At 48.6% G+C, this 24,893-nt stretch overlaps 1 protein-coding gene across 20 annotated transcripts in view; it reads left to right on the forward strand.

Moving 5' to 3' along the window:
• Positions 1 to 24,893, forward strand: part of KALRN (kalirin RhoGEF kinase) — a 656,959-nt gene that overhangs the window by 576,195 nt on the left and 55,871 nt on the right. For 14 of the 20 annotated variants that reach the window (XM_036353020.1, XM_036353021.1, XM_036353027.1 and 11 more), the window contains 11 exons: positions 1,199 to 1,294; positions 10,946 to 11,076; positions 12,728 to 12,794; positions 14,835 to 14,938; positions 15,432 to 15,501; positions 16,048 to 16,134; positions 16,940 to 17,032; positions 17,706 to 17,756; positions 18,595 to 18,672; positions 22,248 to 22,433; positions 22,772 to 22,943. In XM_036353020.1, the coding sequence (XP_036208913.1) occupies positions 1,199 to 1,294; positions 10,946 to 11,076; positions 12,728 to 12,794; positions 14,835 to 14,938; positions 15,432 to 15,501; positions 16,048 to 16,134; positions 16,940 to 17,032; positions 17,706 to 17,756; positions 18,595 to 18,672; positions 22,248 to 22,433; positions 22,772 to 22,943 (1,135 nt within the window). The remainder of the gene's footprint in view (positions 1 to 1,198; positions 1,295 to 10,945; positions 11,077 to 12,727; positions 12,795 to 14,834; positions 14,939 to 15,431; positions 15,502 to 16,047; positions 16,135 to 16,939; positions 17,033 to 17,705; positions 17,757 to 18,594; positions 18,673 to 22,247; positions 22,434 to 22,771; positions 22,944 to 24,893) is intronic. The other 6 variants (XM_036353029.1, XM_036353030.1, XM_036353044.1 and 3 more) reach the window with 1 other exon arrangement.

Here is a 24,893-nt window from a genome sequence, read left to right on the forward strand (position 1 = left end):
AAGGCTGAAGGCGCGTGCGTCCCGGGCCCTGGGAACACCATTGTCCTCTGCTGCGATGTGCCAGGGGGAAAAGCTGCCCCATGTATGTAGGGTTCATCATTTCCCCCAATTTCTTCTCAAGTAGAAGGAAAAAAATATGCCACCGCCCCTCAATGAGCAGGAGTTCCCCAACCATTGACCAACAGCCACCTGGGTCCATCCTTATTGTGGGTTGAGGGGCAGCGGGACAGCCCATGGCTGAGCCTGCCTTCACTGTGATCGGGAGAGTCCCTCGTTGCTCCAGGAGACACACACGTCCTGCTAAAGCCCTTTATTGCTTCCCAGTGTTCCAGTGTGGGGACCTTACTGGGAATAGCTGTGTTTGTGGAGGAGTGTGTGTGAGGGTGCATGTGTGTGTGACTGTGTGTGTGACTATGTGTGTGTGTCTGTGAGGGGGAGGGGTGTAGCTTTCTCGCCTCTAAGTGCCCTGCCCCCAGCATTTTTGCTTGACACCAGGTGAAGATTATATTTAAGATCTGAGTAAAGCAAGGACAATTTCTCTTCTTTGGACACACGGAGGCTAGGTGTTTTTACTCCTTTCATACCCTGGAACAGCAATGAGCAGCACTGTAATGACCAAAGTCTTGTCTGGCCCCTTCCCCCTCACGCCCACCACCTCACTGCTATCAGTGGGTGCAGCCCTTACCTATTGGCCTCTCAGGGAACACAGTGGCCTCGCCCCTCGGCTCCTTTGGTGGCCTGCCTAAGGAGAGCCTAGACCAGCCGTGGGCAAACTACGGCCCGCGGGCCGGATCCGGCCCGTTTGAAATGAATAAAACTAAAAAAAACTAAGACCGTACCCTTTTATGTAATGATGTTTACTTTGAATTTATATTAGTTCACACAAACACTCCATCCATGCTTTTGTTCCGGCCCTCTGGTCCAGTTTAAGAACCCATTGTGGCCCTCGAGTCAAAAAGTTTGCCCACCCCTGGCCTAGTCCCATCCCTGCTTCCTTCTGGCCAGATTTCCTGACAAGGGGTCTGGCAGACCTGTCCCACACCCACACCCACTATCTCCCTCTGTCATCTCTTCCCTTGATACATAGAGCTTTGCTTCCCTTGCCTGCCTTGAGCTTTGGACTTGCTGTTTTGCTTTCTAATTGCTATTCCTCATTCCTTGCTAATCTGCTTTTCCTTTGCTGCTCAATGTCTTGCAGTCCTCCTCTTTGCTAGCAGCCCGGCAGGCTTCCGCTGAAGTTCCTACTGCTGCAGACCTTGTCAGTGCAATAGAACAGTTGGTCAAAAGCAAGCTGGTAAGTGGGGGTCCTGGAGGCACGTCTGCCTGTATCTTACCTCCATGTGGCTCCCCGGGGCCTGGCATCTGTCGGCCATGCTCTCCTTTGCACACACCCTCATCCCTCCTACAGCACTGTTTCCAGCTAATGGTGCTTTCTACTAAAAAAGCTGTGCCCCCAGAGCCCTTTTGTTTTTTGTGTGTGTGTTTTTAAAAATACATTTTTTTTTTATTAATTTCAGAGAAGAAGGGAGAGGAAGGGAGAGAGATAGAAACATCAATGATGAGAGAGAATCATCCAACGCCTGCCTTCTGCAAGCCCCCTACTAGGGATGAAGCTCCAACCTGGGCATGTGCCCTTGACCGGAATCAAACCCAGGACCCTTCAGTCCGCAGGCTGACGCTTTATACACTGAGCCAAACCAGCTAGGGCCCCAGAGTCCTTTTGGACTTTGTTTGGGAGTGGGTACCGGCAACTAACAGGTTCTTCGGGGTTGTGATCTTGATGAAAGGTGAAAAATACTCTCGACAAAATAGCCCCCAGGGAAGTGACATTTGGACAGTGACTGATGTGTGTCTGGTTAGCCCAGAAGCTCACTTTGCTGTGGAGACACAGAACATGGGTTGGCCTGGGAAAGCACTGAGTAATTTTATTTGGGGACCGAGGATAGCCTTCTAGCTGGCAAAATCTTACGTAAGTAGACTGCTGACTGTGAAGGAGAATGGGCACAAGTATGTGGATACCTCCCCACGGGCAATTAAGAGCACTGGTGCCCATCCCCCTCTGAGCCTGAGCTGGTTCAGGGTTGCGGCATCAATGCTGGTGAAAGCGCTCCTTTCTGGGTAGAGCCTCCATGGCTTCACGCTGAGGTGTGTCGGGCAGCATGGCAGTCTGAAGCGTTTTCCTTTCCTTTGCTCCCATGTATGTCACTCACTTGGTTTTTATTGCAACTCGCATTAGGATAAATGCCCGTGCTCCTGCCAGACTTCTGCTGGGCAGTGCCGTTAATAAGCGCCATTGAAACCCATCTCGCTGAAACCGGTTTGGCTCAGTGGATAGAGCGTCCGCCTGCGGACTGAAAGGTCCCAGGTTCGATTCCGGTCAAGGGCATGTACCTGGCTTGCGGGCATATCCCCAGTAGGAGATGTGCAGGAGGCAGCTGATCGATGTTTCTCTCTCATCGATGTTTCTAACTCTCTATCTCTCTCCCTTCCTCTCTGTAAAAAATCAATAAAATATATTTTTTAAAAAAAAAAAGAAAAGAAACCCATCTCCATAGGCCCAGGAATGAGAGGAAAATGATGGATGCTCTCTAGGGAAAGCTGCCTGCCCAATAATCATTTTAATTACAGGAACTCCTTTGTTAAATACCCCAGCTCTGTACCGATGAAATTTAATACACGTGAATGTCTTCTTTTCCTTCTAGCTTTCCTTCCTAATTAAAAAACAAAACAAAGCTTAGCTGGTGTTTTCAGTAACTAGTGCAGACTCTGGACGGTTGTTCACTTCCCTGCCATCTCTCAGCATCCCGCTGGTGAGCTGGGTACTCCTGGAGCCTGCACTGACTTGTCAAAGCTCACCTCTCTGACTACTCCTCACTGCTCTCCTTTCCCCGCTACACTCGCCCATACACCCTTTTCATTCTCTAACACCATTTCATTTTGCCCCTTAAAATTCACCCTTTTGCCCTAGCTGGTTTGGCTCGGTGGTTTGAGCGCTGGGCCACAGACTGAAGGGTCTCGGGTTTGAATCTGGTCAAGAGGCACATACCTCAGTTGTAGGCTCGATCCCCAGCCCCAGTCAGGGCGCGTGTGGGAGGCAACCAATCGATGTGTCTCTCTCACATCGAAGTTTCTCTCTCTGTGTCTCCCCCCTCCTTTCCACTCTCTTTTAAAAATCAATGGGAAAAAATATCCTTCAGTGAGGATTAACAAAATCATCTTTTTTTTTCTTTTCTTTTTTTTTTGCATTTCCTCTTTCACCACCTGAGCCTGGGCCCTGACCTCATGCCTGGACTATTGCAGTATCCATTGCTTGATCTCCCCCCCCCCCACCCCCGTCTGCCCCCCTGGCCTCACTCTCCTGTCGGGTCTCCCATAGGCTGTTTATTGCCTCCCTCCTCGGTGAAGGCTCACAGTTTCCCTCTCACCTATACAGGCAGCTATTTGCAATGCCAGTGCCTTCAGATACACAAGATGCAGGAAGAAAATATTAGCATCTCTTCACCTCATTATTTTACAATGGTTTTGTGTCTGTTTTAATCTGTACATGATGGTATGTAATTTATAAATAAGTTACATGCTTTGGGAATGCATAACCAAAATTATGCTCACTGATAGAGGAATAGAATCAAAGTTTGGAAATCTCTGGCTCGTAGCTACTTACCCAGAATCCTCATGTTCTGTAGCCTCCTCTCCAGCCTGTCTTTCCAGCATCCACTTGTTTTTCAGGCGGATGAACTCTGACTTGTCTTCTTCACTATCCCCAAGCACACATTCGGCTTTCCTCCCTCCAGGTTGCTGTGCATACCACTCCACTTCTCTGGAATGTTCTCCCTCTCGTGCTTGTCTAAAGCATAATGGTCCTTCAAGGCCCCCTCAAACCTCATCTCTCCTCAAGGGCTTCCTGGACCAGCTCAGGACAGCCCTTAGAACAGTGGTTCTCAACCTTCCTAATGCCGCGACCCTTTAATACAGTTCCTCATGTTGTGGTGACCCCCAACCATAAAATTATTTTCGTTGCTACTTCATAACTGTAATTTTGCTACTGTTATGAATCGTAATGTAAATATCTGATATGCAGGATGTATTTTCATTGTTACAAATTGAACATAATTAAAGCATAGTGATTAATCACAAAAACAATATGTAATTATATATGTGTTTTCCAATGGTCTTAGGCGACCCCTGTGAAAGGGTCGTTCGACCCCCAAAGGGGTCGCGACCCACAGGTTGAGAACCGCTGCCTTAGAAGGTCTTGCTGTGCTATGTGTTAAAAATCACTGAATCTTCTCATTGGCATCCTACCCCTCCAGGTAGGTGATTTGTCATTGAGGACATTATCCTCTCCTCCATCAATGTGCAGGAGCTTTTTACACTTACATCAGAAAACACTTGTTTTTAAAAGTCTGTATTTTTTCATTATTTTGGATGACCTTTTCCCTACTGCTACAACTCACCTTAGCACTATTAGGAGTCTCTGTTCACCTCTAGTTAGTGTGAGCAGTGGGTTTGGTGTTAAATATGTGAGTCCAGACGTTGAAAAGTCCCAAAAGAGCAAACTTCCCAAAGGAAAGGGCATGGAGGCTGGTGGTGGAGTTGACCTAAAGCAGTCTCTCACCATATCTTTGCATGAATGGCCTTTCTGTGGTGAGTTTCCCATAATAAGGGCTTTAACTTCCACCAATAATTACCTCTTGCGGACCTGCCGTGAGCCCAGAATTACAGAGATTCCTTTGGCTGAACATACAAAACCAAGCTCATGTCAGGGAAAGGGAGGAGGGAGCAGTGGTTTGGTTTCTCAGAATCTTCTCACCAAAATTCAATTGTTCGCCCTCTCTTCTACTTCCTCCGTCTTCCCATCCCCACACATGCCCGCCGTGGGGTAGCGATGGAGCCAACAGTGGGCGGTGGTTTCCTCGGCCACATTTCTATCTTCAGGACTTGTATTCCCGCTCTTTAGCTTAGAAGAGGGTAAGACGTGGAGCCTGTAAAAATGTTGAACTTTTTATTTGACTGTAAGTACAACAGTGTGGCCCTGGCTGGGTAAGGAAGGTACAGTGCACAGATTAAGGGGAGTAGCAGTCCCATGGCACTCAGCGCCCTCAGGCACGCCTGTCCTGAGTTGTGTGTGAGTCATGCATCGGCTTCTGAACCTGGTGTTTCAAAATATTCTTGAACTCGATGGAAGTCACCCCCGAGGAGGTAACCAATACCGTGTGGTCCATGTCATTTGAGGGAAAGCTGAAGAAACTGAGTGTAGGTATGCGGAGAAGTTAGGAGAGAGAAGACACAAGAGCTGTAATCTAATAATTGAGCACTGCCCTGGGAAAGGAGGGTTTCTTTCAATGCTTCTTCGCTGCAGAGGGCGGTCCCAGACCTGTGGGTGGAGGTTATCTTAGTTCAACATAAGAAGAACTAATCAGGTGCTTTTCAATGCAGAGCCTGGGAATTTTACGGGAACATGTAGTATATGTGGACTTTATGTCTCAGGCTTGAGTTCTGTTTTCGCTGCTTGAGAGATGGCACCCCATTCTGCTCTGAGAATTCACTTGGCCCCCTAGCTCTCCCCGGAGCCACGCTGAGATCCCCATGTCTGAGTTTCAGGCCCGGAAGAGGCCTGGCTCCCTGTGTGCTCGTGGCCCAGGGCTTCCTCCCAATTGTGATCTCTGCTGTTGAGAGCTGCTGCCTGGGGATGAGGGCCGGTGCTCGCTCACCTGCGCGCAGATAAAGCCCCCAATAACCCCAGTGGCAAGTCTCCGGACATTAATGGGTACTTCTGAGTTCTCTCCTGCCAGCCTTGCTCTTTACCCAGTGCTTTTGTTTACCAAGAGAGGATGCCCACCCACTTCCCCAAACAGAGCTAACGTACTTTTCCTAGGTGTTGCTTTAAGGTGTTGTCATTAATTCTGAGGCAGGACGAAGGGCTCCCCCTGCTTTCCCTATGTGGTTTTTAATAAAGCCTTTTCTAGACATGTGGGCTGGTGCTGGTGTCAGGTATAGAAGGAAACAGAAGACCATGTGTTAGTCCTGCCTGTGCTACTTATTGTGTAGCCCTGAGCAAGTTACTGAGGCCACCTGGGCTTTGGTTTTCTCATTTATCAACAGTGCTGGTTCCGTGCACTGGAAACTAATCTCCAAAGTGTCATAATGAGGATTGAGTAAGGTGTGAACGTGCTTTGTAAACTGATAGATAAGCATCCCTCAAACCTTAGCTCTTAGCCAACTCATCGGTGCTGGGAAGGGCAGGGCAAGGAAATCTGGGCCTATTTGATCCTCTGTGGCCACACCCTGGGCACAGGGACACAATATTTGTCAGCCAGGACATTGGTGGTTGGGTGACTGTTGCTGGGTGTAATAGCTTAACAATCTGTATGATTTGGTTTTATTCCTCAAGCTTTGAGCAGCAGGGCTTCCTGCCCATGTGTGTCTCTAAACTTCCCTGAGATGCCCCCACCTGCTGGAGAGGAAGGGCTGAGCCTAAAGAAAGCCTCCTCGCTGAGCCCCTGCCGTCAGCAGCACAGCACAGTCGTTCCCTGTGGACCCTTGGCTGACGATCCTCGGCCCTGAGGGAAGGAGCAGCCAGGACTGAGCTCTTGTTCGGTCTGCCTGAGCCTGGCTCCCTGGGACTGTGTCCACCTGCCCGCCCTCTGGGACGCCTGCTTTGATAGCATTCACCTTCCTAGGTCAGCCTTGGTCAGCTGTGGTGGGCACGTAGCATGGGCAGGGCCAGGCTGCACTCGTGGGTGTGCCTGCTCTCCTTCAGATGACCTGGCCTGCTGTGTCAGCTGCAAGGTTGAACAGCAGAAGTTCAGAGTCCAGAAAAGGAGGAGTAATGGCCCCATGATATCCACTGTGAAGGTGCGTGTCTTCAGGAACTGGCTTCCTCTGATAGCCCTCTCTGGAAAAGATTGTTGAGCTTGTTGAGATAGAAAAGTTTAAATTTCTACCGGAAAATTTTTAACCCAAAGTCCCAGACCTGAAATGTCATTTGCCTGAGAAGGCTGGACTTCAGTTTTTCTCCTACCCCCACCCCAACTTGCCTGGGAATGACTGAGATCTGATACCTTTGTCCAGAGGAGAGTATACACATTTTTATAAAAAGGCGGGGCAGCTAAGAGGTTGGTGTGGTAGGTGGTGCTGGACCAACACCTTACCTGTGGTTTCATCAGATGAGCTTTGACCTCTCCCGAAGAGTTCCATAGCAAATTCAGTAAATTCTGGGGTCCTACTATGTGCCGGCTCTGAGATCAAGCACAGAACCTTCAGTCTAGGGTTAATGCTCAGCATCCCCTCCTGCCTGGGCTGTTGCAACTGTTTCCTCTCAACTTCTCTCTTTATGTGACTAACAGAGGAATCTTTTCTTTTTCTTTTAAAAAAACTTTTTAATGGTTCTTTCTTATGAATAAAAGTAACAGATGCTCGCCGAAATCGGTTTGGCTCAGTGGATAGAGCGTCGGCCTGCGGACTGAAAGGTCCCAGGTTCGATTCCGGTCAAGGGCATGTACCTGGGTTGCGGGCATATCCCCAGTAGATGTGCAGGAGGCAGCTGATCGATGTTTCTCTCTCATCGATGTTTCTAACTATCTCTCTCCCTTCCTCTCTGTAAAAAATCAATAAAATATATTTTTTTAAAAAAAACAAAAAAACTACCTTTAAAAAAAAAAAAAAGTAACAGATGCTCATTCAAGGAAAAAAATGGAAAAACGACAAGAGTACAAACAAATTATAGCATCATTCATAATAGCATCATCTACCAAGCATGTCAAACTCTCGGCCGGAGGGCCACATGCCTCCTTTAAATAAACAAGGCATGTGGCCCGCCGGCCGAGAGTTTGACATGCTTGACCTAGACATAGTATTGAACCTTCTAGACTCTTTTTTAGATAATGCAGTCATAGAGTATATAAAATCTAAGGCCTGTTTTCCTTTAGTATCTTATCAGCGAGATTTCCCCAAGTCATGAAAAGGAACATTAAGACCGATCTTTCTAAAACTTAAATTCAATGATGTGACTTCCCTGCTCAAAATCCCCCTATCAGTGGTGTTAGAAGGTAAAGTCTCTACTTCCTAATGCTCCATATAAGGCTCCCTATGGTTGGACACCCGAATACTTCTCCCGGGTTATCTATTTCACCCCTCACCTCATCTTTCCCTAGTGCCCACTCACCCCCGCCCCCGCCTCAACTTCACACCCTGCATCTCGCAGCTTCCCAGCCTGCCCGGGGGAGTTGATCCTATTCTCACAGTGCTGTCTGGAATGCCCTCCCATTGGTATATCTTTCTCAATACTCAGCCCACGTTGCCTCTTCCATGAAGCCCTTCCCTTTCTCCTCCACCCCACCATAGAGCTGCCTGTGCCTCTTTTCATCCTCCATGGTACCTCTTCTGGAAGACCACCCCTGTGCCTTAGACTATGGAGGGCAGGGAACCATATCTTACTCATCTGTGTTTCTCCAGGACTTTGCAAATAGTCAGCGTGTAGGTACATATTTGCTGAAGTACAAATAAATGATCAGTTACAACACTGCCCTGAATGCTGTGCGGGGTGTGCAAAGGGTGGTTATAGGAGCCCAGAGGAAGGGCGTTTTGTGGGTATGTGATCCAAGATCCAGCAGACAGGAAATGTGTTCATTTTTAACATGGGGTAGCCTTCCTCCACACTTAATCTACTTTTAAAACTTCTATTTGCATTTCTGTTCCCTGTCCTTGGACCAACTATAGGAGCACCCATTGTGCAACTTTTGTCCCTCCCTCCTTTGTACACCTTTTCCTTTGTCTACTGAGACCGCTGTGACCTCAGCCTGGCGGGGCAGAAGTCCTCCCTGTGGTGGTGCACAGCCCACCACTCATCAACCAGCTGCCTGCGTCCCCCCAGGAGCAGCACAGACAACTGCAAGTCACTACTAGTGGCCCTGGAGTGGGACCCAGTATCCCAACTCCAGGTAGCTAAGTCCTCAGAGGGAATCACTGTTGAGCCGGTGTAGGTATTTATAGCCAGCGCCATTATTGGAGGCAGATTGCCCAGCATACGGCTTAGCCAAACCCTTTACTTCCCTCTCCTTCCTCTCTCACAGCTTCTGCCTTCTCCGCTCCATCCCAGAGATAACCTGGGCTTCGTGCTCCTGTAGCAGGTCAGGGAGGAGGCGATGGGACCTATTTCTCTGTGTGACACTGTGGACTCCTCAGATGTCCTTCATTCTGTAAGAGTTAGAGTGGACCATGTTAAGCTGGATGCTCCACAGGACAGCCTTGTAGGCAGAGATATAAGCCTGTTTCCCAGGCCTTGCAGCCAGCATGCTGCCGGCCAACAGGCTGCAGAACAAAGGCTGTAACAGGACAACGGGGAGGGGGAAGGGAAGGGAAAGGCATGTAATCAGATCAATCACCAGCTGGGTCCCTCTGCCTGGGAGCTGGTCTCTGGTGATGGCACCAGGGGACTTGTCACATGTCATTGAAAAGCCTGCCTGTCCGGGGCTTGTTAAGCCTCAGCACCAGACACTCATTTCCTTAATAACTGGGTACAGATCCTGAACCTATAAATTTAGCTAAACTCTTCTTGACCTTTCTATATTTTTAGCCTGTGCTGCTTCTCTGGATAACGGTGCCCATGGCTGATTACTTGTTCTATAAAATACCTTCCTGTCAAGTTAAAAGGAATTCTCTTTCTCTAGCTTAGAAACCCTGTCCTCATAATTCTAGTTTCTATGTTGGTAACAAATTCCAGTTTGGCCCTCAGCGCTTTCTGTGGATTTGGGGGTCCAGTGGGGGAAAGAAGGTCAACATCTCAACTTCAAGTTTTTCAGCTTCAGGTCTTATATTCTCCACCTGTCCTCACACAGTGGCCCCTTGGGACCTCTTCCATTTTTGTTTCATTTTCCTGGACTGTATCTGCCTCTCTTTGGCCTGCGTTGAGACACAGCCGCTGAGTGAGTTCCTGACAGATGGTTTAAGTGCAGCCTAAGACCACGCCAACGTCTTCTGTTCCTACGACCTTTAGGGACACTTTTTGATCTCTGTGGCTTTCCCCTGAGGGCTGATGTCTTCAGCCTGCTGACGTGAGCCTTTCCTTCCCGCCGCAGTGGTGCTGTGGACAGGCCTGTGGGGAATTGGGACTCATCTCCCATCCTTGTTTGACGGTTGCCCACCCTGACTTCTCCCGTCGTATCATTCCTCCACGTTACTTCTGCCAATTTGCAAAATGAAATGCTAAGTGTCCCTATGTGGTCTTTCTTCCCAGGTACTTTTATTCCTCAGAAACCTGTAGAAAGGAGAGTTCTGGGCTGGTCTGCAAGTTGAGGAAAACTGAAGCGTGGAGTAATTTTAGCTTCTCTCCCTGAGGTTGCCCAGGCACCTGCAGATCTGGGATTGGAATCCTTTACCCTTAGCTCTCTCTAGGGTGCCACAGTGATCCCTTGAAAGGCCTCTCATTCCTGTAGCAACTTAATTAAAAGAAATGAAAGGGATTAATAGCTGAAAGGAAGCCCTGGGTAAATAACCTAGAAAAGGTGTTCTTAGAAAAGGCTAAATCTGTTGACCGCTTCAAAAACAATTGTAACTAATTAAACAAACATGATTTTAAACAACTAGTTTTCCTATCACTACCCTCCCCGTTCATTTGCACTTGATGCTCCTACATCTGATTTTCTTTTCTAACTGCTTGTTTGGTGTAGAATTGCGATGACTAGCTTTACCTCTGGAGCCCTTACCCGAGACAGATCACTTTGACAATTTCATTATGTCCCATGTCTGGGAAACAGGCAGGCAGCACCCCCTGACTGCCTGAGAAGGGGCTGCGCTGAGCTCCCTGCTGCAGGAAGATGGGCGTCTCTGGTCTCCTGGGGCCTCACTAGGTCCAGGATGAACAGCCTCGGCTCGGGCAGGAACACGGGGCCTTCCAGGTGACTTTCACTGTGCGCTTCTCTAAGGCTGTTCAATCTTCTCTTTCCAGAGCCTAGAAGGAGGCTCATACCGGGGAAGCTTGAAGGACCCAGCCGGCTGCCTGAATGAGGGGATGACCCCGCCCACACCTACGAGAAACCTGGAAGAAGAACAGAAAGCCAAGGCCCTGAGAGGCAGGATGTAAGTGGCCCCCCGATTCCACCCTGGTGCACGAGTGTGCGGTGGGCGATGGGCAAGGGTTGCAGTGGTTTGGCATCCCTTCAAGGGAAGAGATGCCAGGTACACTAGCAACACCCAGCCCAGCCCCCTTCCCGAGGCAGCCCTCAGTGTCTCAGTGGACAGTTTAGGATAAAAATATCACCTGGAGACAGAGCTGGACCTCATCTCCATGGGACCCTTCTAGCACCCAATTCCCACTCTAACTTGCCTGTGGGCTTCCTATGACCACTTTCTTCCAAGCAGTCACTTGGGCTGAGCTAAAGATATATTTAAGTGCTTTTATTTGGCCTTCCCAGTTCCTTCCTGTGGCCTACAACACATGATTGTGTCTCAGAAAGAGGGAGCAGTGGGCATGCTGGGCGTGCTGATAAAAAAAGCATGTGTTCCCTGCTTCCTCCCGTCGCCCGAGGCCCCAGACCCGGAATTTGGTGGCTTCTCTGTGCCGCATAGATGAAGGATTTCAGATGAATTGCTTCCTGGGTTCAGAACGGTTACAACCCTTGTGCTGGGGCCCTTCTTGACATCTCAGAACTTTATCCCTTCTGCTACTTGGGCCAAAAATGCAGTTGTGTAGCTCCAGGCAAACCTCTTTCACGCTTAGATAAAGTGTGTCAGACATCAGCACGCCGCACAGCACCTGGCCTGCACCAGGGCACAGCCGTCCGAGTCTGAGTCCAGCTCTTGATTGTCTAGACAGAAAGGAGTGTTTGGGGTTGATGCCCTGGGTACCCCTGAGAGCCAGTCCGAGCAGTTTCCCGGGCAGCAGCTACCATGAAAGTGCTCTGCTACTCACGTTGTCCTCTTGGGCAATACTGCCTGAGCCTTCTCATCTGTATACAGTGGAGCTTACAATCCCTACCTTGTTCTGAGCGTGAGAAAACCCCAGTGATGCAACTGGCAAATGCTCCAAGAAGAAATCATGAACAAAAAAGAAACCGAGAAAGCAAATGCCCTTGAAGTTGTTAAATCCTACATCTGCTGGTGGGTCAGGACGTTGAGCATTCAAAGTTGTGATTCTGGAGAGTCTGCACTCAGTCTTGCTGGCCTTGACTGGGGATTTTGCAGTCCGGTCACCATGGACACCTACTTGAAGAACTGTGGCTTCTGTATCTCAGAAGCCTCACTTGCTGTCGATGTCTCCAAGGCCTCAAAAGGGTGGTCATCAGACAAATGTCTTTCTCCTCTTGTGAGGCGAAGAACAGAGCTGAAAAGTCTCACATTGATCCCTTGGCCTCAAATCTTTCATAACTCAATTAAGCCAAAGTGGTTGTCATTCTTTCTGCCCTGTGTCTATATGGTTGTTCAGTTACACGTGAGGGAGGCAGAAGCACAAAGAATGGGAATAGGAATGCTGGGTTGTGCATGGCGTTCTTTGTCCGACTGTTGTGTGCCACCTGGGAAAGCCCTCTCAGCCTCAGTGCCCTCAGCAGTCCAGCACGGGCCTCTCGTAGAGAGAGAGAGCACCTGTAAGCCCCTTCCTGAGGGTCCCAAGTGTGGGCTTTGGGGTGGTCTTGCCACCAACGCACCAGAGTCACTTCCCTGTGGACTTAAGTGTGAAGATTCCTTGCTTCACGATTAAGAGGAACCTCATTGTTCTTCATCTCCTGCTCAGGTTTGTCCTGAATGAGCTGGTACAGACGGAGAAGGACTATGTCAAGGACCTGGGGGTTGTGGTGGAGGTGAGTGGATGGCTAGGGGTGGGTCTGCTCACCCAACCGGGGGCATATTGGGGCCCCACTGGGCCGAGGTGTTTTCTCTCCAGGTATTTGCAGAAATGAAACTAGAAATGATAATAGATGAACTTGAATATGCAGGTAAGGCTTTTTTTTTTCTTTTCCACTTGAATATTGTAAGAGATCTAGAGGGAGGTAGGGCCCTAAATGTTGCAGCCTCTTGGTTAGAACTGAGCCTCTCACCTTGTTTTAGGTGACTTTTTGTCTCAGAGCTTTTCACTGGTGTTCAACCACGTGGACATCTATTCTTCAGAGCCGTGAGCCACCGTGACCTGCACTAAGCAGGTCACTCCTAGTGATGCCTTGGGGCTTATCTGTGTTCTTAGATTTTAAGGAGAATGTTATGACTACCAAGAAGATGGACAAAGAAAAACCACCAATCAGGCAAGGTTGGCAGGTCCACAGTTCAGAGTCAACTTGGCAGTAAATAAAACAGCTCTTTCTCCATAGGGGTTTACCTTAGGGGGATTTAGACACTTGGATGAGAAAGTCAAAGAAAGTACATGGATTATTTAGATGGCTTAGAGCCCTGTGGCTAAACATCTTAAACAAATCATGTGAATGCTAAACACTGAATGTCTGCTATCTACATCCCCTGCCGGTGCCTCACATTGGACCTGTAAGTCCCCATCCTGTGAGATCTGCTGACTTAGGGTTTGTATTTGCTTATCCTGAACCTTGGATAAACAAACTAGCCTAGTGTGCAAAGGACCTGAATTCTGACTTATGGGAAGTTACTCTCTTCTCCAAGGAAGGATGGGGCTGGCAGAGGGGCAGCAGCCAGAACCTGCAGTCAGCCCAGGAGTGAGGGGCTCGGGAATCTGGAGGCTGAGCTGCAGGGCAGTCAAATGTCGGTGGTGGAACTGTAAGACAGAGCACTGACTCCCCAGTGTCTCAGCTTCTCATCTGTCAGACGGGGTACATGCTGCCTATGCAACCTCAAAACCTGACTTAAAAGCTAACGCAAGATTATACATGACTAGAGGCCCAGTGCACGAAATTTGGTAAACCGGCAGTTGGACATTCCTCTCGCAATCTGGGACCACTGGCTCCTAACCACTTGTCTGCCTGCCTGCCTGATTGTCCTTAACTGTCTCTGCTTGCCTGCCTGGTCATCCTCTAACTGCCCCCCTGCCAGCCTGGCCGCACTCTAACTGCTCCCCTGCCAGCCTGGCCACCCCCTAACTGGTCCCCTGCTAGCCTGGTCATCCCCTAACTGCCCCCCTGCTGGCCTGGTCACCCCCTAACTACCCCCCTGCTGGCCTTGTCACCCCCTAACTACCCCCCTGCTGGCCTGGCTGCCCTCTAACTGCTCCCCTGCCAGCCTGGCCACCCCCTAACTGGTCCCCTGCTGGCCTGGTCATCCCCTAACTGCCCCCCTGCTGGCTGGTCACCCCCTAACTACCCCCCTGCTGGCCTTGTCACCCCCTAACTGCTCCCCTGCTGGCCTGCCCCCCACCCCAACTATCCCCCTGCCAGCCTGGATGCCCCCTAACTGCCCCCTTGCCAGCCTGGTCCCCCCCCCAACTACCCCCCCGCTGGCCTGGTCCCCCCTAACTACCCTCCTGCCAGCCTGGTCACCCCCTAACTGTCCTGAAGGAAGTCAGACATCTGGAAGATGTCCGGTTGACCCAGTCTAATTAGAATATTACTCTTTATTAGTATAGATAGCCTTTTATAGACTCTTAAGTATTAACACAGTGAGACTTATTTCTAGGCCAGATGTGTCTAGTTCTGAGCCTTTAAAGACATAGACCTCAGATTGGGAGAAGAAAGAGGGGCAGGCGACTTCTTCTTTATTCTGCTTTCTTAGAAATTCATAGAAGTTTTGTGTCTCACTCTGCACAAGGGTGAAGTCCTGGTTGAATAGTGAGAAACCACAGGGGCGCTTGCCCTCAAACTCCTGCAGAAAGGCCTGCAGTGTGGTGCTCACCCAGAAAGCTTTCTCGTAAAAACTGCTCAGCTCCTCATTGCCTCTGTCCACAGGGCTTCATGAAGAGGATAGAAGAAAAGGGTGTCCCTGAGGACATGCGAGGGAAGGACAAAATCGTGTTTGGAAACATTCACCAGATTTATGATTGGCATAAGGAGTAAGTACTACATCATCCTGGGGATCCGGGCATCCTAGAATCCAGGCCTCTCCCGCCCTCACCCCACATCTGACCTTAGGGCCAGGGTTTGGGGAGAGATTTCCATCATTTACCTCAGCCTTGAGAAGTTACACAGTGCTGAAGAATGTGGCTTCCTTTTTTAAAAATTTTATTTTATTGTTTAAGGTATTACAAATAGTAGTACATATGTCTCCTTTTTTCTTTTTCCCCATTGACCTCCCCCTGGCCTCCCCTACCCCCCGGCACTTGCCCTCACACCCCCAACCCCAGTGTCTTGCATCCATTGGTTGTGTTTATATGCGTGCATACAAGTCCTTCGGTTGCTCTCTTAGCCCTTCACCCTCCCTTGCCTTCCCACTGTAGTTTCACAGTCTGTTCGATGCTTCTTGGCCTCTGTATCTATTTTTGTTCAACAGTTTATAATGTTCTTTATATTTCTGGCTTCCTTCTTTCATCCCCTCCCTCCTTTTAGTTTTTTCCTGGCCGAACTGGAAAAATGTATCCAGGAGCAAGACAGATTGGCCCAGCTCTTCATTAAACACGTGAGTGTTTCCTGCGCCTTCTTCCCCTCCCCTTACACCAGCCTCACTTCTATGCATTTTTATTTTTTTAATTTTTTAAATATGTTTTTATTGATTTCAGAGAGGAAAGGAAAGGGAGAGAGAGATAGAAACATCAATGATAAAAGAGAACCATTGATTAGCTGCCTCCTGAATAACCCCACTGGGGATCAAGCCCGCAACCCGGGCATGTGCCCCGACTGGAAATCAAACAATGACCTCCTGGTTCATGGGTCGATGCTCAGCCACTGAGCCACACAGGCCAGGCAACTCCCATGCATTCTTAAATCCCTCTCTCTGCGGCTATTCCTCTAAACCTTTCTCTGAGTTGTTTCACTGTCTCGGCAGTTTGGAGATAGGCTCTTGCCACTCCATTCCCTCCTCTGCCCTTGATATGTCATTGCCCTGGTGCATCCCCAGAGTGTGGACCGTGTGTTTTTCCCCCGTCGTGTAGCCCAGCACAGCGCTCTTAGACTCAGGTTCCGCGTGAGGCGGGAGGTGTCTGAGCGCCTGCCTCTGCCCTTGCAGGAGCGGAAGCTGCACATCTACGTGTGGTACTGCCAGAACAAGCCGCGCTCCGAGTACATCGTGGCCGAGTACGACGCCTACTTCGAAGTAAGCTGCACCGGCTTTGCTGGTGGGAGCGGGGGGAGGGGGGATTCAGGCCGAGACAGCCGCATTCAGAAACAGCAGCCATCATCCAAGACAGCGGCCGCTGCCTCGACACAGCTGTGAGCTTCTTAGCTCGATTCCCAGGAGCCCCCTTGCTTGGGAGGAGCTGGGGGCCCGAGCCTGTGGACTGCTTTCAGAGGCCTCGGTACTCAGAGTTATTGTGGTGCAGAGGCTGCTTCCAAAGCCGAAGCTCAGGCCTCCTCCCCGGGCCCCAGGGCAGACTGTGCCCACACTGCTCTGCACCAGCCCTGGAGGCTGCCTGCTGAGGGCCCCCACCTTGCTGAGGTGCTCGCAGGCACCTCGTAGTCTCAGCTTCCGTCCCCAGAGGTTCTGTCAAGCACCCGAAAATGTTTGCTCTGCCCCAGCCTGGAGGAGAGGCAGCCATCACTTGGGAAGAGCGTTTGCAGATCTGAGTTGAGGGCCCCAGGCTTGTGTCCTAGGAGAAGCCCTTCATTCCCCTGGGCCCTGGAGCAGGAGAGAGAACAGAATATCCATTCCTGCTCGTCCCCCGGACCTGAGCCAGGACACAGCTATGACAGGGATAGACAGGCAGAGGGTAATGGTGTGTGTTCTGTTATTAGTAACAAATTAGCAGTAGTGTAGGCAGTTCTGCCTCTTGCGTGGTTTGAAGATTCTGAAACTTGAGTGGCAAGCATGACGGCCTGTCTTCCTGGCCTTGAACCCTGACCTAGAATACCCCAAGTCTGTGGTTCCTTTTTTTTCTAATACCACTTCCCTTGTGTTCCAGGAGTTGAAACAGGAGATAAATCAAAGGCTGACGCTTAGTGACTTCCTTATCAAGCCCATTCAGAGAATAACAAAATATCAGCTGCTTCTCAAGGTAAGAGGGCTGGGAGCCTGGGTCAGGTCCAGGGAAGGGTCTTCATGGCTCTGAGCTAGCAAACAGGTTAGCTATGGTCCTGTCTCCACCACATTATTCCGTGGACTCGTGGGGGCACATGTGGGCTTCTATCTTGGCTGGCGGTTACTTGTGTCTGCTTTGCTCCCAAGTAGATTGTATACCTGTTGTTCCTGCCTTTAAGGTTGGTTAATTCATTTTCTTTTTTTTCAATGTCTTACTTTGTCACCATCACTGACTCGGTACCTTTAATAAATTAAAAAATAACAAGAGCATAAAATCAGAGTGGAATATAGGTGAAAGGAAAGGCCCTAGAAACCTTAGATGAGTGATACCTAAAATTTAACCATGTTTTACTTTTTGTAATGGTTTAATTTATCTTACAGAGAAGGAGGTACACGGTAGAGACTTAACTTCCTTCCTCCCTCCCTTTTCTCAGAGTGTTGAATTTTTGCGTATCCTGGGGCTTCTCTGTGATACATGTACAATATGACTCATAGCCTCATATCCCAGCTACTACACAGCATCACCATCTCTATGGGAAAGGAATGTCTCTAGGTGTTGCCACCATGTCTGTGGTGCTGGGTTTTTATAGCTCTATTTTCCTAACTGATTTCACCCTCCCATACCCTTTCCCACCTCCCTGACCTACTAGGACTTCCTGAGATACAGCGAGAAGGCGGGTTTGGAGTGTTCAGAGATCGAGGTGAGTTTCCTGCTTGTGATGCTGACTGTTGTAGGGACAACTGTTGGGTGTCTGTCTCTAAAGGGGAAAGATTGGTTCTGGAGACCGAGGGTCCAGGCTGGCTCCTCTAAGACAGTAAGAGCCCCTGGCAAGCAGCTGCTGAGCAGGATGTGGAACAGCGAGTATTAATTAACACACGGAGTTAATCCTGTCCTGGGCCAGGTCAGAGCTCAGCCCCACTGGTGTTCTGCTGCGGCCCCCAGGGACACGTGGTGGAAGGGATGGTATGTGAGGCCTCTGACATCCTTCAGAGACTGGCTGTTTCATGTGCAGCTTTGTCCATGAACCCGGGCACTATTTGAGTCTAACGTACAAAGTATTTTGTTTTCACTCCCTTCCCGCCCCCAAAGATTACTCCTTAAGCGAAGTCCTTTGAGATGGTGTCACCATGGGGATTGTTTTAAGGCAGACCATTCTGGAAGGTTATTTTAGGTTAAAACCTCCAGTGTTTCACAAGCCAGGCTAAGCTGTTGCTTGGGCAGCTAGAAAACAACAGAGAGAAGAAAGAACATATAAGAAGGAGAGGGAATTGATAACCAAAAGTGGGAAGGTAGGAAAAAGGTGGGCTGGGCAGCATTCTCCCCACACGTGGTCACTGATTCACGTGTTGCCCCTGCACTGGTGACCAGCAACTTCCCCCTCCCACCCCTCACCCCCAAGAACAGACAATCTCGCAGTCCTCCGGGACCAGTGTCGTTTCCTAGAATCAAGGAACTACCAGGAGGTCCCTGCCTTCCAGCATGAAATTGCCCTGAGCTTCCCCTTCCCCCTCCTGAGCTGCTGTTTTTCTTTCCGACAGAAAGCAGTGGAGTTAATGTGCCTTGTTCCAAAGCGCTGCAATGACATGATGAATCTGGGACGCCTGCAGGGCTTTGAGGTGAGCCCCCACGAATGCGCCTAAGCTCTGTCACTGGGCCTCAGGAGCCCCGGGGGAGGCGGCTTTCTTTGAAGTCCTGTGCCCGCCTCCTCTGCCTCCTTTGCCCCATCTACTCCTCTATGCCCGCCTGGCCTCTCTGGTGCACAGGCCTCGATGCCTCATCTGTGTAGGATTCCCAGTGACAGCTCAGTCATAGAAAGTCACAGAGCAGTCATCCGAGCTGGAGTCAGAATTGCAGGAGGGTTGGAAAGACCCCACGTTGTTTATCACTGTGGACCTGGCACTGGCCTCTTCCCTCTTCTCCTGCTTGAGGCTTGCGAGCTGTGTGAGGGGAGCAGCCTCTGTGACGGGAATAGAACCAGGGGGAAGTGGAGCACTTTTTTGAGAGGGTAGCTCTAATTGACAGGCCTACCTAGTGGCTCGGTTAAACAAACACTCAAAGCCCTAAGACATCAGAGTGCACGCTTCTGTTCTTTAAAGAGGAGAATCAAATTTTAGGACAGACAGCTAGGATTTTGGTTACAGACAGTGGACTAGCCTAATCGGACTGCCATGAAAAAGTACCACAGAGTGGTGGCTTCAACAACAGACTATCCTTGTAAACAGCCGTTGAGCAGGAGGAGGAGAGGCGAGTATTAATTAACACATGAGTATTTTTCTAGAACTCGAGAATCCTGTTCAACTCATTTCTATTAACTCATTTCTATTAACTCATTTCTAGAAGCTAGAAGCCCACACTCAAGGTCAAGGAAGGTGGTTCCTTCTAGGACTGTGAGGAAGGGGTCTGTCCAGGCCTTGCTCCTTGGCTGGTAGATGGCCGCCTTCATGTGCACATGGCATTCTCCCTGTATCTTCACATCGTCTGCCCTCTGTGTCCTAATTTCCTCTTTTTATAAAGACACCCGTCATCCTCGAATAGGAATCACCGTAATGGCCACACATTAACTTTTTAAGGACCCTGCCTCCCAATAGGGTCCCATTCTGAAGTCTGGGGGTTATGGCTTCAACATGTGACTTGTGGGGGATACAATTCAACCATAACAGTGAACCTTTAAAGAGCAAATTGATTTTTCTAATTTAACTTAATAAGTGGCTGTTGTTAGCTTATACCCAAACATTATATATTCACGAAACATAATCTGTTGAGTATCAATATGGTAACATTGGAACGGACACAGTTATTGACTGGTACGTAGTTGTTGAGCTCTGTAGAGAGAGAGGTGAATCTTCCAGTCCTGTTTCCCCGGTAATCCTGTCATCTAAGATTTCATTATTCCTTTTTTGGAGAAAAGGGAAGATTTCTGAAAGTTGACATAATTAATAAAGTAATAGCCTTTTTTCTTCTGGCTAAATTAAAAGAGGTAGACTAGACTAGATATAAGGCGGACTGGCCCATAAGTAAATTTCAAAGATGCTATATTCAGCTTTGGGTTCTTGAGTTGGATCCATGGTGTTCTTGAGACAAATTCTTGTGTCCTCCTTGCCCTTCCAGCCCATCCTGGTGTCCATGTCTGATCTCCATTGCTTTGTTGTGTCCAGGAAGTATATGGAGGGTCTTCTTTGCTATTCTTTTTGATAGGTTCCCAGTTGTCCCCAGTAGACCTAGGAGGAGAGTAAGAGGGATACACAGCAGCAGCATATCTGACTTCTTACACAGTGCTTCTTTAGTCATCCTAGGTGAAGTTTATACCTTTTCCCTTGGAGTTATGCCAGGGCTGAGACTATTCTGAACAAGGCAAATAACTCCTTTTGCTCTTAAACCTTGATGGCCCATGTTTTCTGAGCAAGAGCCTGGCTTGACTTTCTCTTGGTCTCTGAGGAGACCACTGACAAGAGGATCAGCATCTGATTCGCTGCCTGATTCACGTCAGACTTCACAGGAACTGTGCCCTGACTGGGAATTGAACCGGCCACCTTTTGGTTCATAGGTCGATGCTCAACCAACTGAGCCACACTGGCCAAGGCAATTATTCTCTCTTTTAAATCAAGTACCACTATCTGCATTTTTCCTCTAGCCCCAGAGAATCTGCTTTGCATTCCTTCAGCTAATTGGAAAGGATCATGAACATATTTCCATTCCTTCTGAAGTCCATGGCTTTGGGCCAGGGAGGAGGTAGCCCCTTCACTTAGATTCCCTCCCTTTTAAATCCTCTAGCTTTCCCTTGAGCATCAGCAGGGCTATAACTTATGGGTCAGGCTTTTATGTAGTATTAATAGAGCTTTTAGAGCTTTCCTGGCTTGCTAGTCACCAGCTTAATATTAACTTTGGGCCAGGGTAGAGATAAGCCTGTTTGGCTGATGACCTTGACAATGAGGAGCCATGATCCAAGCAGAAGGAAGGTGTTTCTCAGGAATATGAAAGGAAGATGAAAGCCCTGGCCATGTAGCTCAGTTGAGTAGAGCATCGTCCTGACACACCAAGGTTGCAGGTTCGATCCCAATCAGGGCACATACAAGAATCAACCAATTAATGTTGGTTGGCTCTAGGCACAGTTTCTGTGAAGTCTGACGTGAATCAGGCAGCGAATCAGATGCTGATCCTCTTGTCAATGATCTCTTCAGAGACCAACAAATGGAACAACAAATTGATGTTTCTCTTACTCTCTGTTTCCCTCTCTCCCTTTCTGTCTTCCTCCCTCCTTCCACTATCTCAAGAAATTAATGGGAAAAATATCCTCAGGTAAGGATTAACAACAAAAAAAGAAGGATCACAGGCTCTGGCCCATGTGGTTCAGTTGGTTGGACATTGTCTTGTGCACTGAAAGGTTGACAGTTCAATTCCCAGTCAGGGGCACATATACAGGTTGCAGGTTCAATCCCCAGTTGGGGGGCATGCAGGGGGCAGCCAATCGATATCTTGCTCTCACAATGATGTTTCTCTCTCTCCCTCTCCCTTCCTCTCTCTCAAAATCAATTTTAAAAAAAGGATTATGGATCCGAAAAAAATACCTACCAGCTTATAAAATTTGGGCATAAATCTAGGGGACTCAAACTTTACCTGTCAGCCTGTAGGAGCCTAGGACTTGAGAATTCCCTCCATTTTGAAATAATAGAAGAAAAGAGGGGCCCAATGCATCAGATTAGGTATGGTTGTGCCTACATCACTTCTCCTGGCCGCGGTTGGCTCTAGACTCCTGGCCACTAGAGGACTCCAGGTCCTTGGCCCATGCTGCAAGAAAGCCAGGCAGTCACACTTCTCAGAGCTTCAGGCACAGAAAGGTCACTTTGAGCTCCAAGTGTCACTTCCTTTCTGTTTTCCTTCTAATAAAACATAAGCAGGGCCAGTGTCATTTCTGAACATCTCTTTAGTGAATAATCTTACCTTCCTTCTGGCATTACCCTTAGGCTGCTTCTTAGTAGTTCTGTAGCCTCCTTTCCCTTTCCGTTTCTCTTCACAGCCCTTGTGGCTGCCCCAGATGAATGGGCCAGTCCTAATTCAGGCTCTTATTAAGCCCAGAGGGTTTGGGTATCACATCTGCTGTCCATGTCCATTGAGGGGAGAATCTGTGGACCCAGAGGGCTGTGGTAGTCTCCCCGTTTTTCATTTGCTTCACCCCAGCCCTTCTCTCCATCAGGGCACACTGACCGCTCAGGGGAAGCTGCTGCAGCAGGACACGTTCTACGTGATTGAGCTGGATGCGGGCATGCAGTCCCGGACCAAGGAGAGGCGTGTGTTCCTCTTTGAGCAAATTGTCATCTTCAGCGAACTGCTCAGGAAGGGCTCTGTCACCCCGGGCTACATGTTCAAAAGGAGCATCAAGGTGAGGATCCCGTGGGGGTGAGAAGGCACGAAGAAGAGCCAAATTTGTCCCTAAGACAGAGGCATGGAATGAGTCAGGATCCTGAACATTGAAGATCTTTCAGCCTCCTGACCTTTCGGGCATGAAGGCTGAGCATCTGTGGGAAAAAGTGACAGGGGAGTGCCCGTCTGCAGCAGGATCCTGCAGGTCTCCAAGACAGAGACCAAAGTACTTAGCTGTTGGATCCAGGGTCAAATTTTGGAAACACCTCCTGAAATAGAAACTTCGCGGAACTGTGATACGTTGTTGATTTTTATTAAACCGCTTACATATGAACAGATCACCTTGGTATCTTCCAGATGAATCACTTGGTCCTGGAGGAGGACGTGGACCATGACCCCTGCAAGTTTGCGCTCATGAACAGGGAGACTTCGGAGAGGGTCATTCTGCAAGCCGCCAATGCTGACATCCAGCAGGCCTGGGTGCAGGACATCAGCCAAGTCTTAGAAACACAGCGAGACTTCTTAAATGGTGGGTCCTGGGCCTGGCTTCTAGCGGGGCAATTTCATGGCACCCCACACCCCTGAGCTTCCTTGGGTCTGGGCTTATGGTGAGTTCTGAGCCCAGGTCACATTTTATATGGAGGTCAACTTAGTTTTCAGAAACACTTTGTTTAGAATTTTTCTAATTAGCATCAGAACCTGAATGTACAAGGGTAACAGATGGAGCATTATAAAGAAGCCCCATCTCTCCAAGGGCAGGAACACTCCCTTATAGCCAATACATAGGGCATGTGCCTCGTGACCACCATTACCAGCTGGTCATAATTGGGGCAAAAGTCAGAGGCAGGCACCACCTCTTTCCCTGAGGGGCCGACATCAGTGACATGTCTTCCCCTTTGGTGGCCGAAGCTGGTTCGCTCACAGGTTCTCCAGTGTTATCGAGAGACTAGGAATTTGGCAGATCAGTTCAAATGCCCCTTCTGCTCCCAACAGTGTGAGAGCTTGGACAAGCCCTCTCTTCCAATAAGAGGTGATCACACTCAAAATTTCAGTAATACCTTGAACTTCCTAGAACAGATTGATGATGCAGAGAATGTAGCTCTCTGTGGACCTTGCAGGAGTGCCCCTAATGGGCTGTGTGGTCTGGAATAAAGTGGAGCCGCTATCTTATTTACATTGTTTTATTTGTTTTCCCTGCGGGGATCTTCTTCACGTTGAGCTTGGCGTGGGAAAGGAAGTGTACAGGGTTAAACTAGTGGTAATCTGTGCAGTTACGAGCTTAGATGTCTCTCTGAGCAGAAATGGAGCTTGAAGATGAAGACAAAATATAGCTAGTAACAAAGCAAGTCTGGAGACTCAGCAAGCACATAGGGCTGTATGTGCTTACGCATACACACACACACACACACACACACACACACACACACACACCCCTCCCTCCACTGTGTCACCTCCTTGCCAGCACCACAATCCGGAACCTGTCAAATGATGCAAATGGAGCATTTGTCGATGTCTAGCATAGGCCTGAGTGCTGTGGGGAAAGGTTAAAGGTGACACACTAGTTGAGGACCTTTCCTTGGACCTCAGCTCATTTTGTGAAAAGGAGAAACAGTGGGCTTCGCCCACACTGGCATGTGCCATGGCGTGCCAGCCACCCTGGAAATAGGAAAACATGGCACACCTCCCTGCAGTATCAGTTTTACTCCACGATAAGAGGTTTAACACATTGTGTTTATTTTAAAACAAATAAAAAAATTATATCAAAGGATGCCGTGACTTCTTGAGATAGAGCATGGGACTTAGAAGCAGTTTCACACTTACAGAAAGTCTTTCTGGGTCATGTCCCCCAACTATAGAATACCTTGGGGGGAAAAATTAAGTGATCTCTAGGTTTATTTTCATTCTAAAAAGTCTAAAATTAAACACCAGCCTAGCCCTGAGGAATAGTAATGAAAGTTGTATATAATTTACAGTGTCTGAATATACAACTGTGAATTAACACTTATGCTGATAAAATAACTTTATACAAAAAAAAGTGCATATATAAAATACATTTATTAAATTTCACTCTATCAGGAATTTCTGATAGACTCTAAGCTGGAATGAGGTTTTTACGTTCATTAATTCAGGACAAAAGAAAAATAAGGGAGGAGAATAAAATTGAAACCAGAAATAATTGAAATAGCGGCTGCCATCCTTTCTCTGTGCCAGGCACCATGCTAAGCATTTCACATGTATTATCACATTTAATCCTCACATCAACATGGGAAGATAAGTACTGTCATCATATATTTTTAAGGTGAGGAAAAGAGGCTCAGAGAGGTTAAGAAACTTGTCCAAAGTCACAAAGACAAGGACTTGAACCCAGAACTGTATAACCTAAAATTAGGTTCTTAACCACAAAGCTGCAATAGAGTTGCTAGTGTAGAACACACATTTATATGTGAGCTCCCTCACCAACAAAGCAAAGAAAGAAACA

Source organism: Myotis myotis, unplaced genomic scaffold, assembly GCF_014108235.1.
Source record: "Myotis myotis isolate mMyoMyo1 unplaced genomic scaffold, mMyoMyo1.p scaffold_m19_p_2, whole genome shotgun sequence".
NCBI classification, from domain to species: Eukaryota; Metazoa; Chordata; class Mammalia; order Chiroptera; family Vespertilionidae; genus Myotis; species Myotis myotis.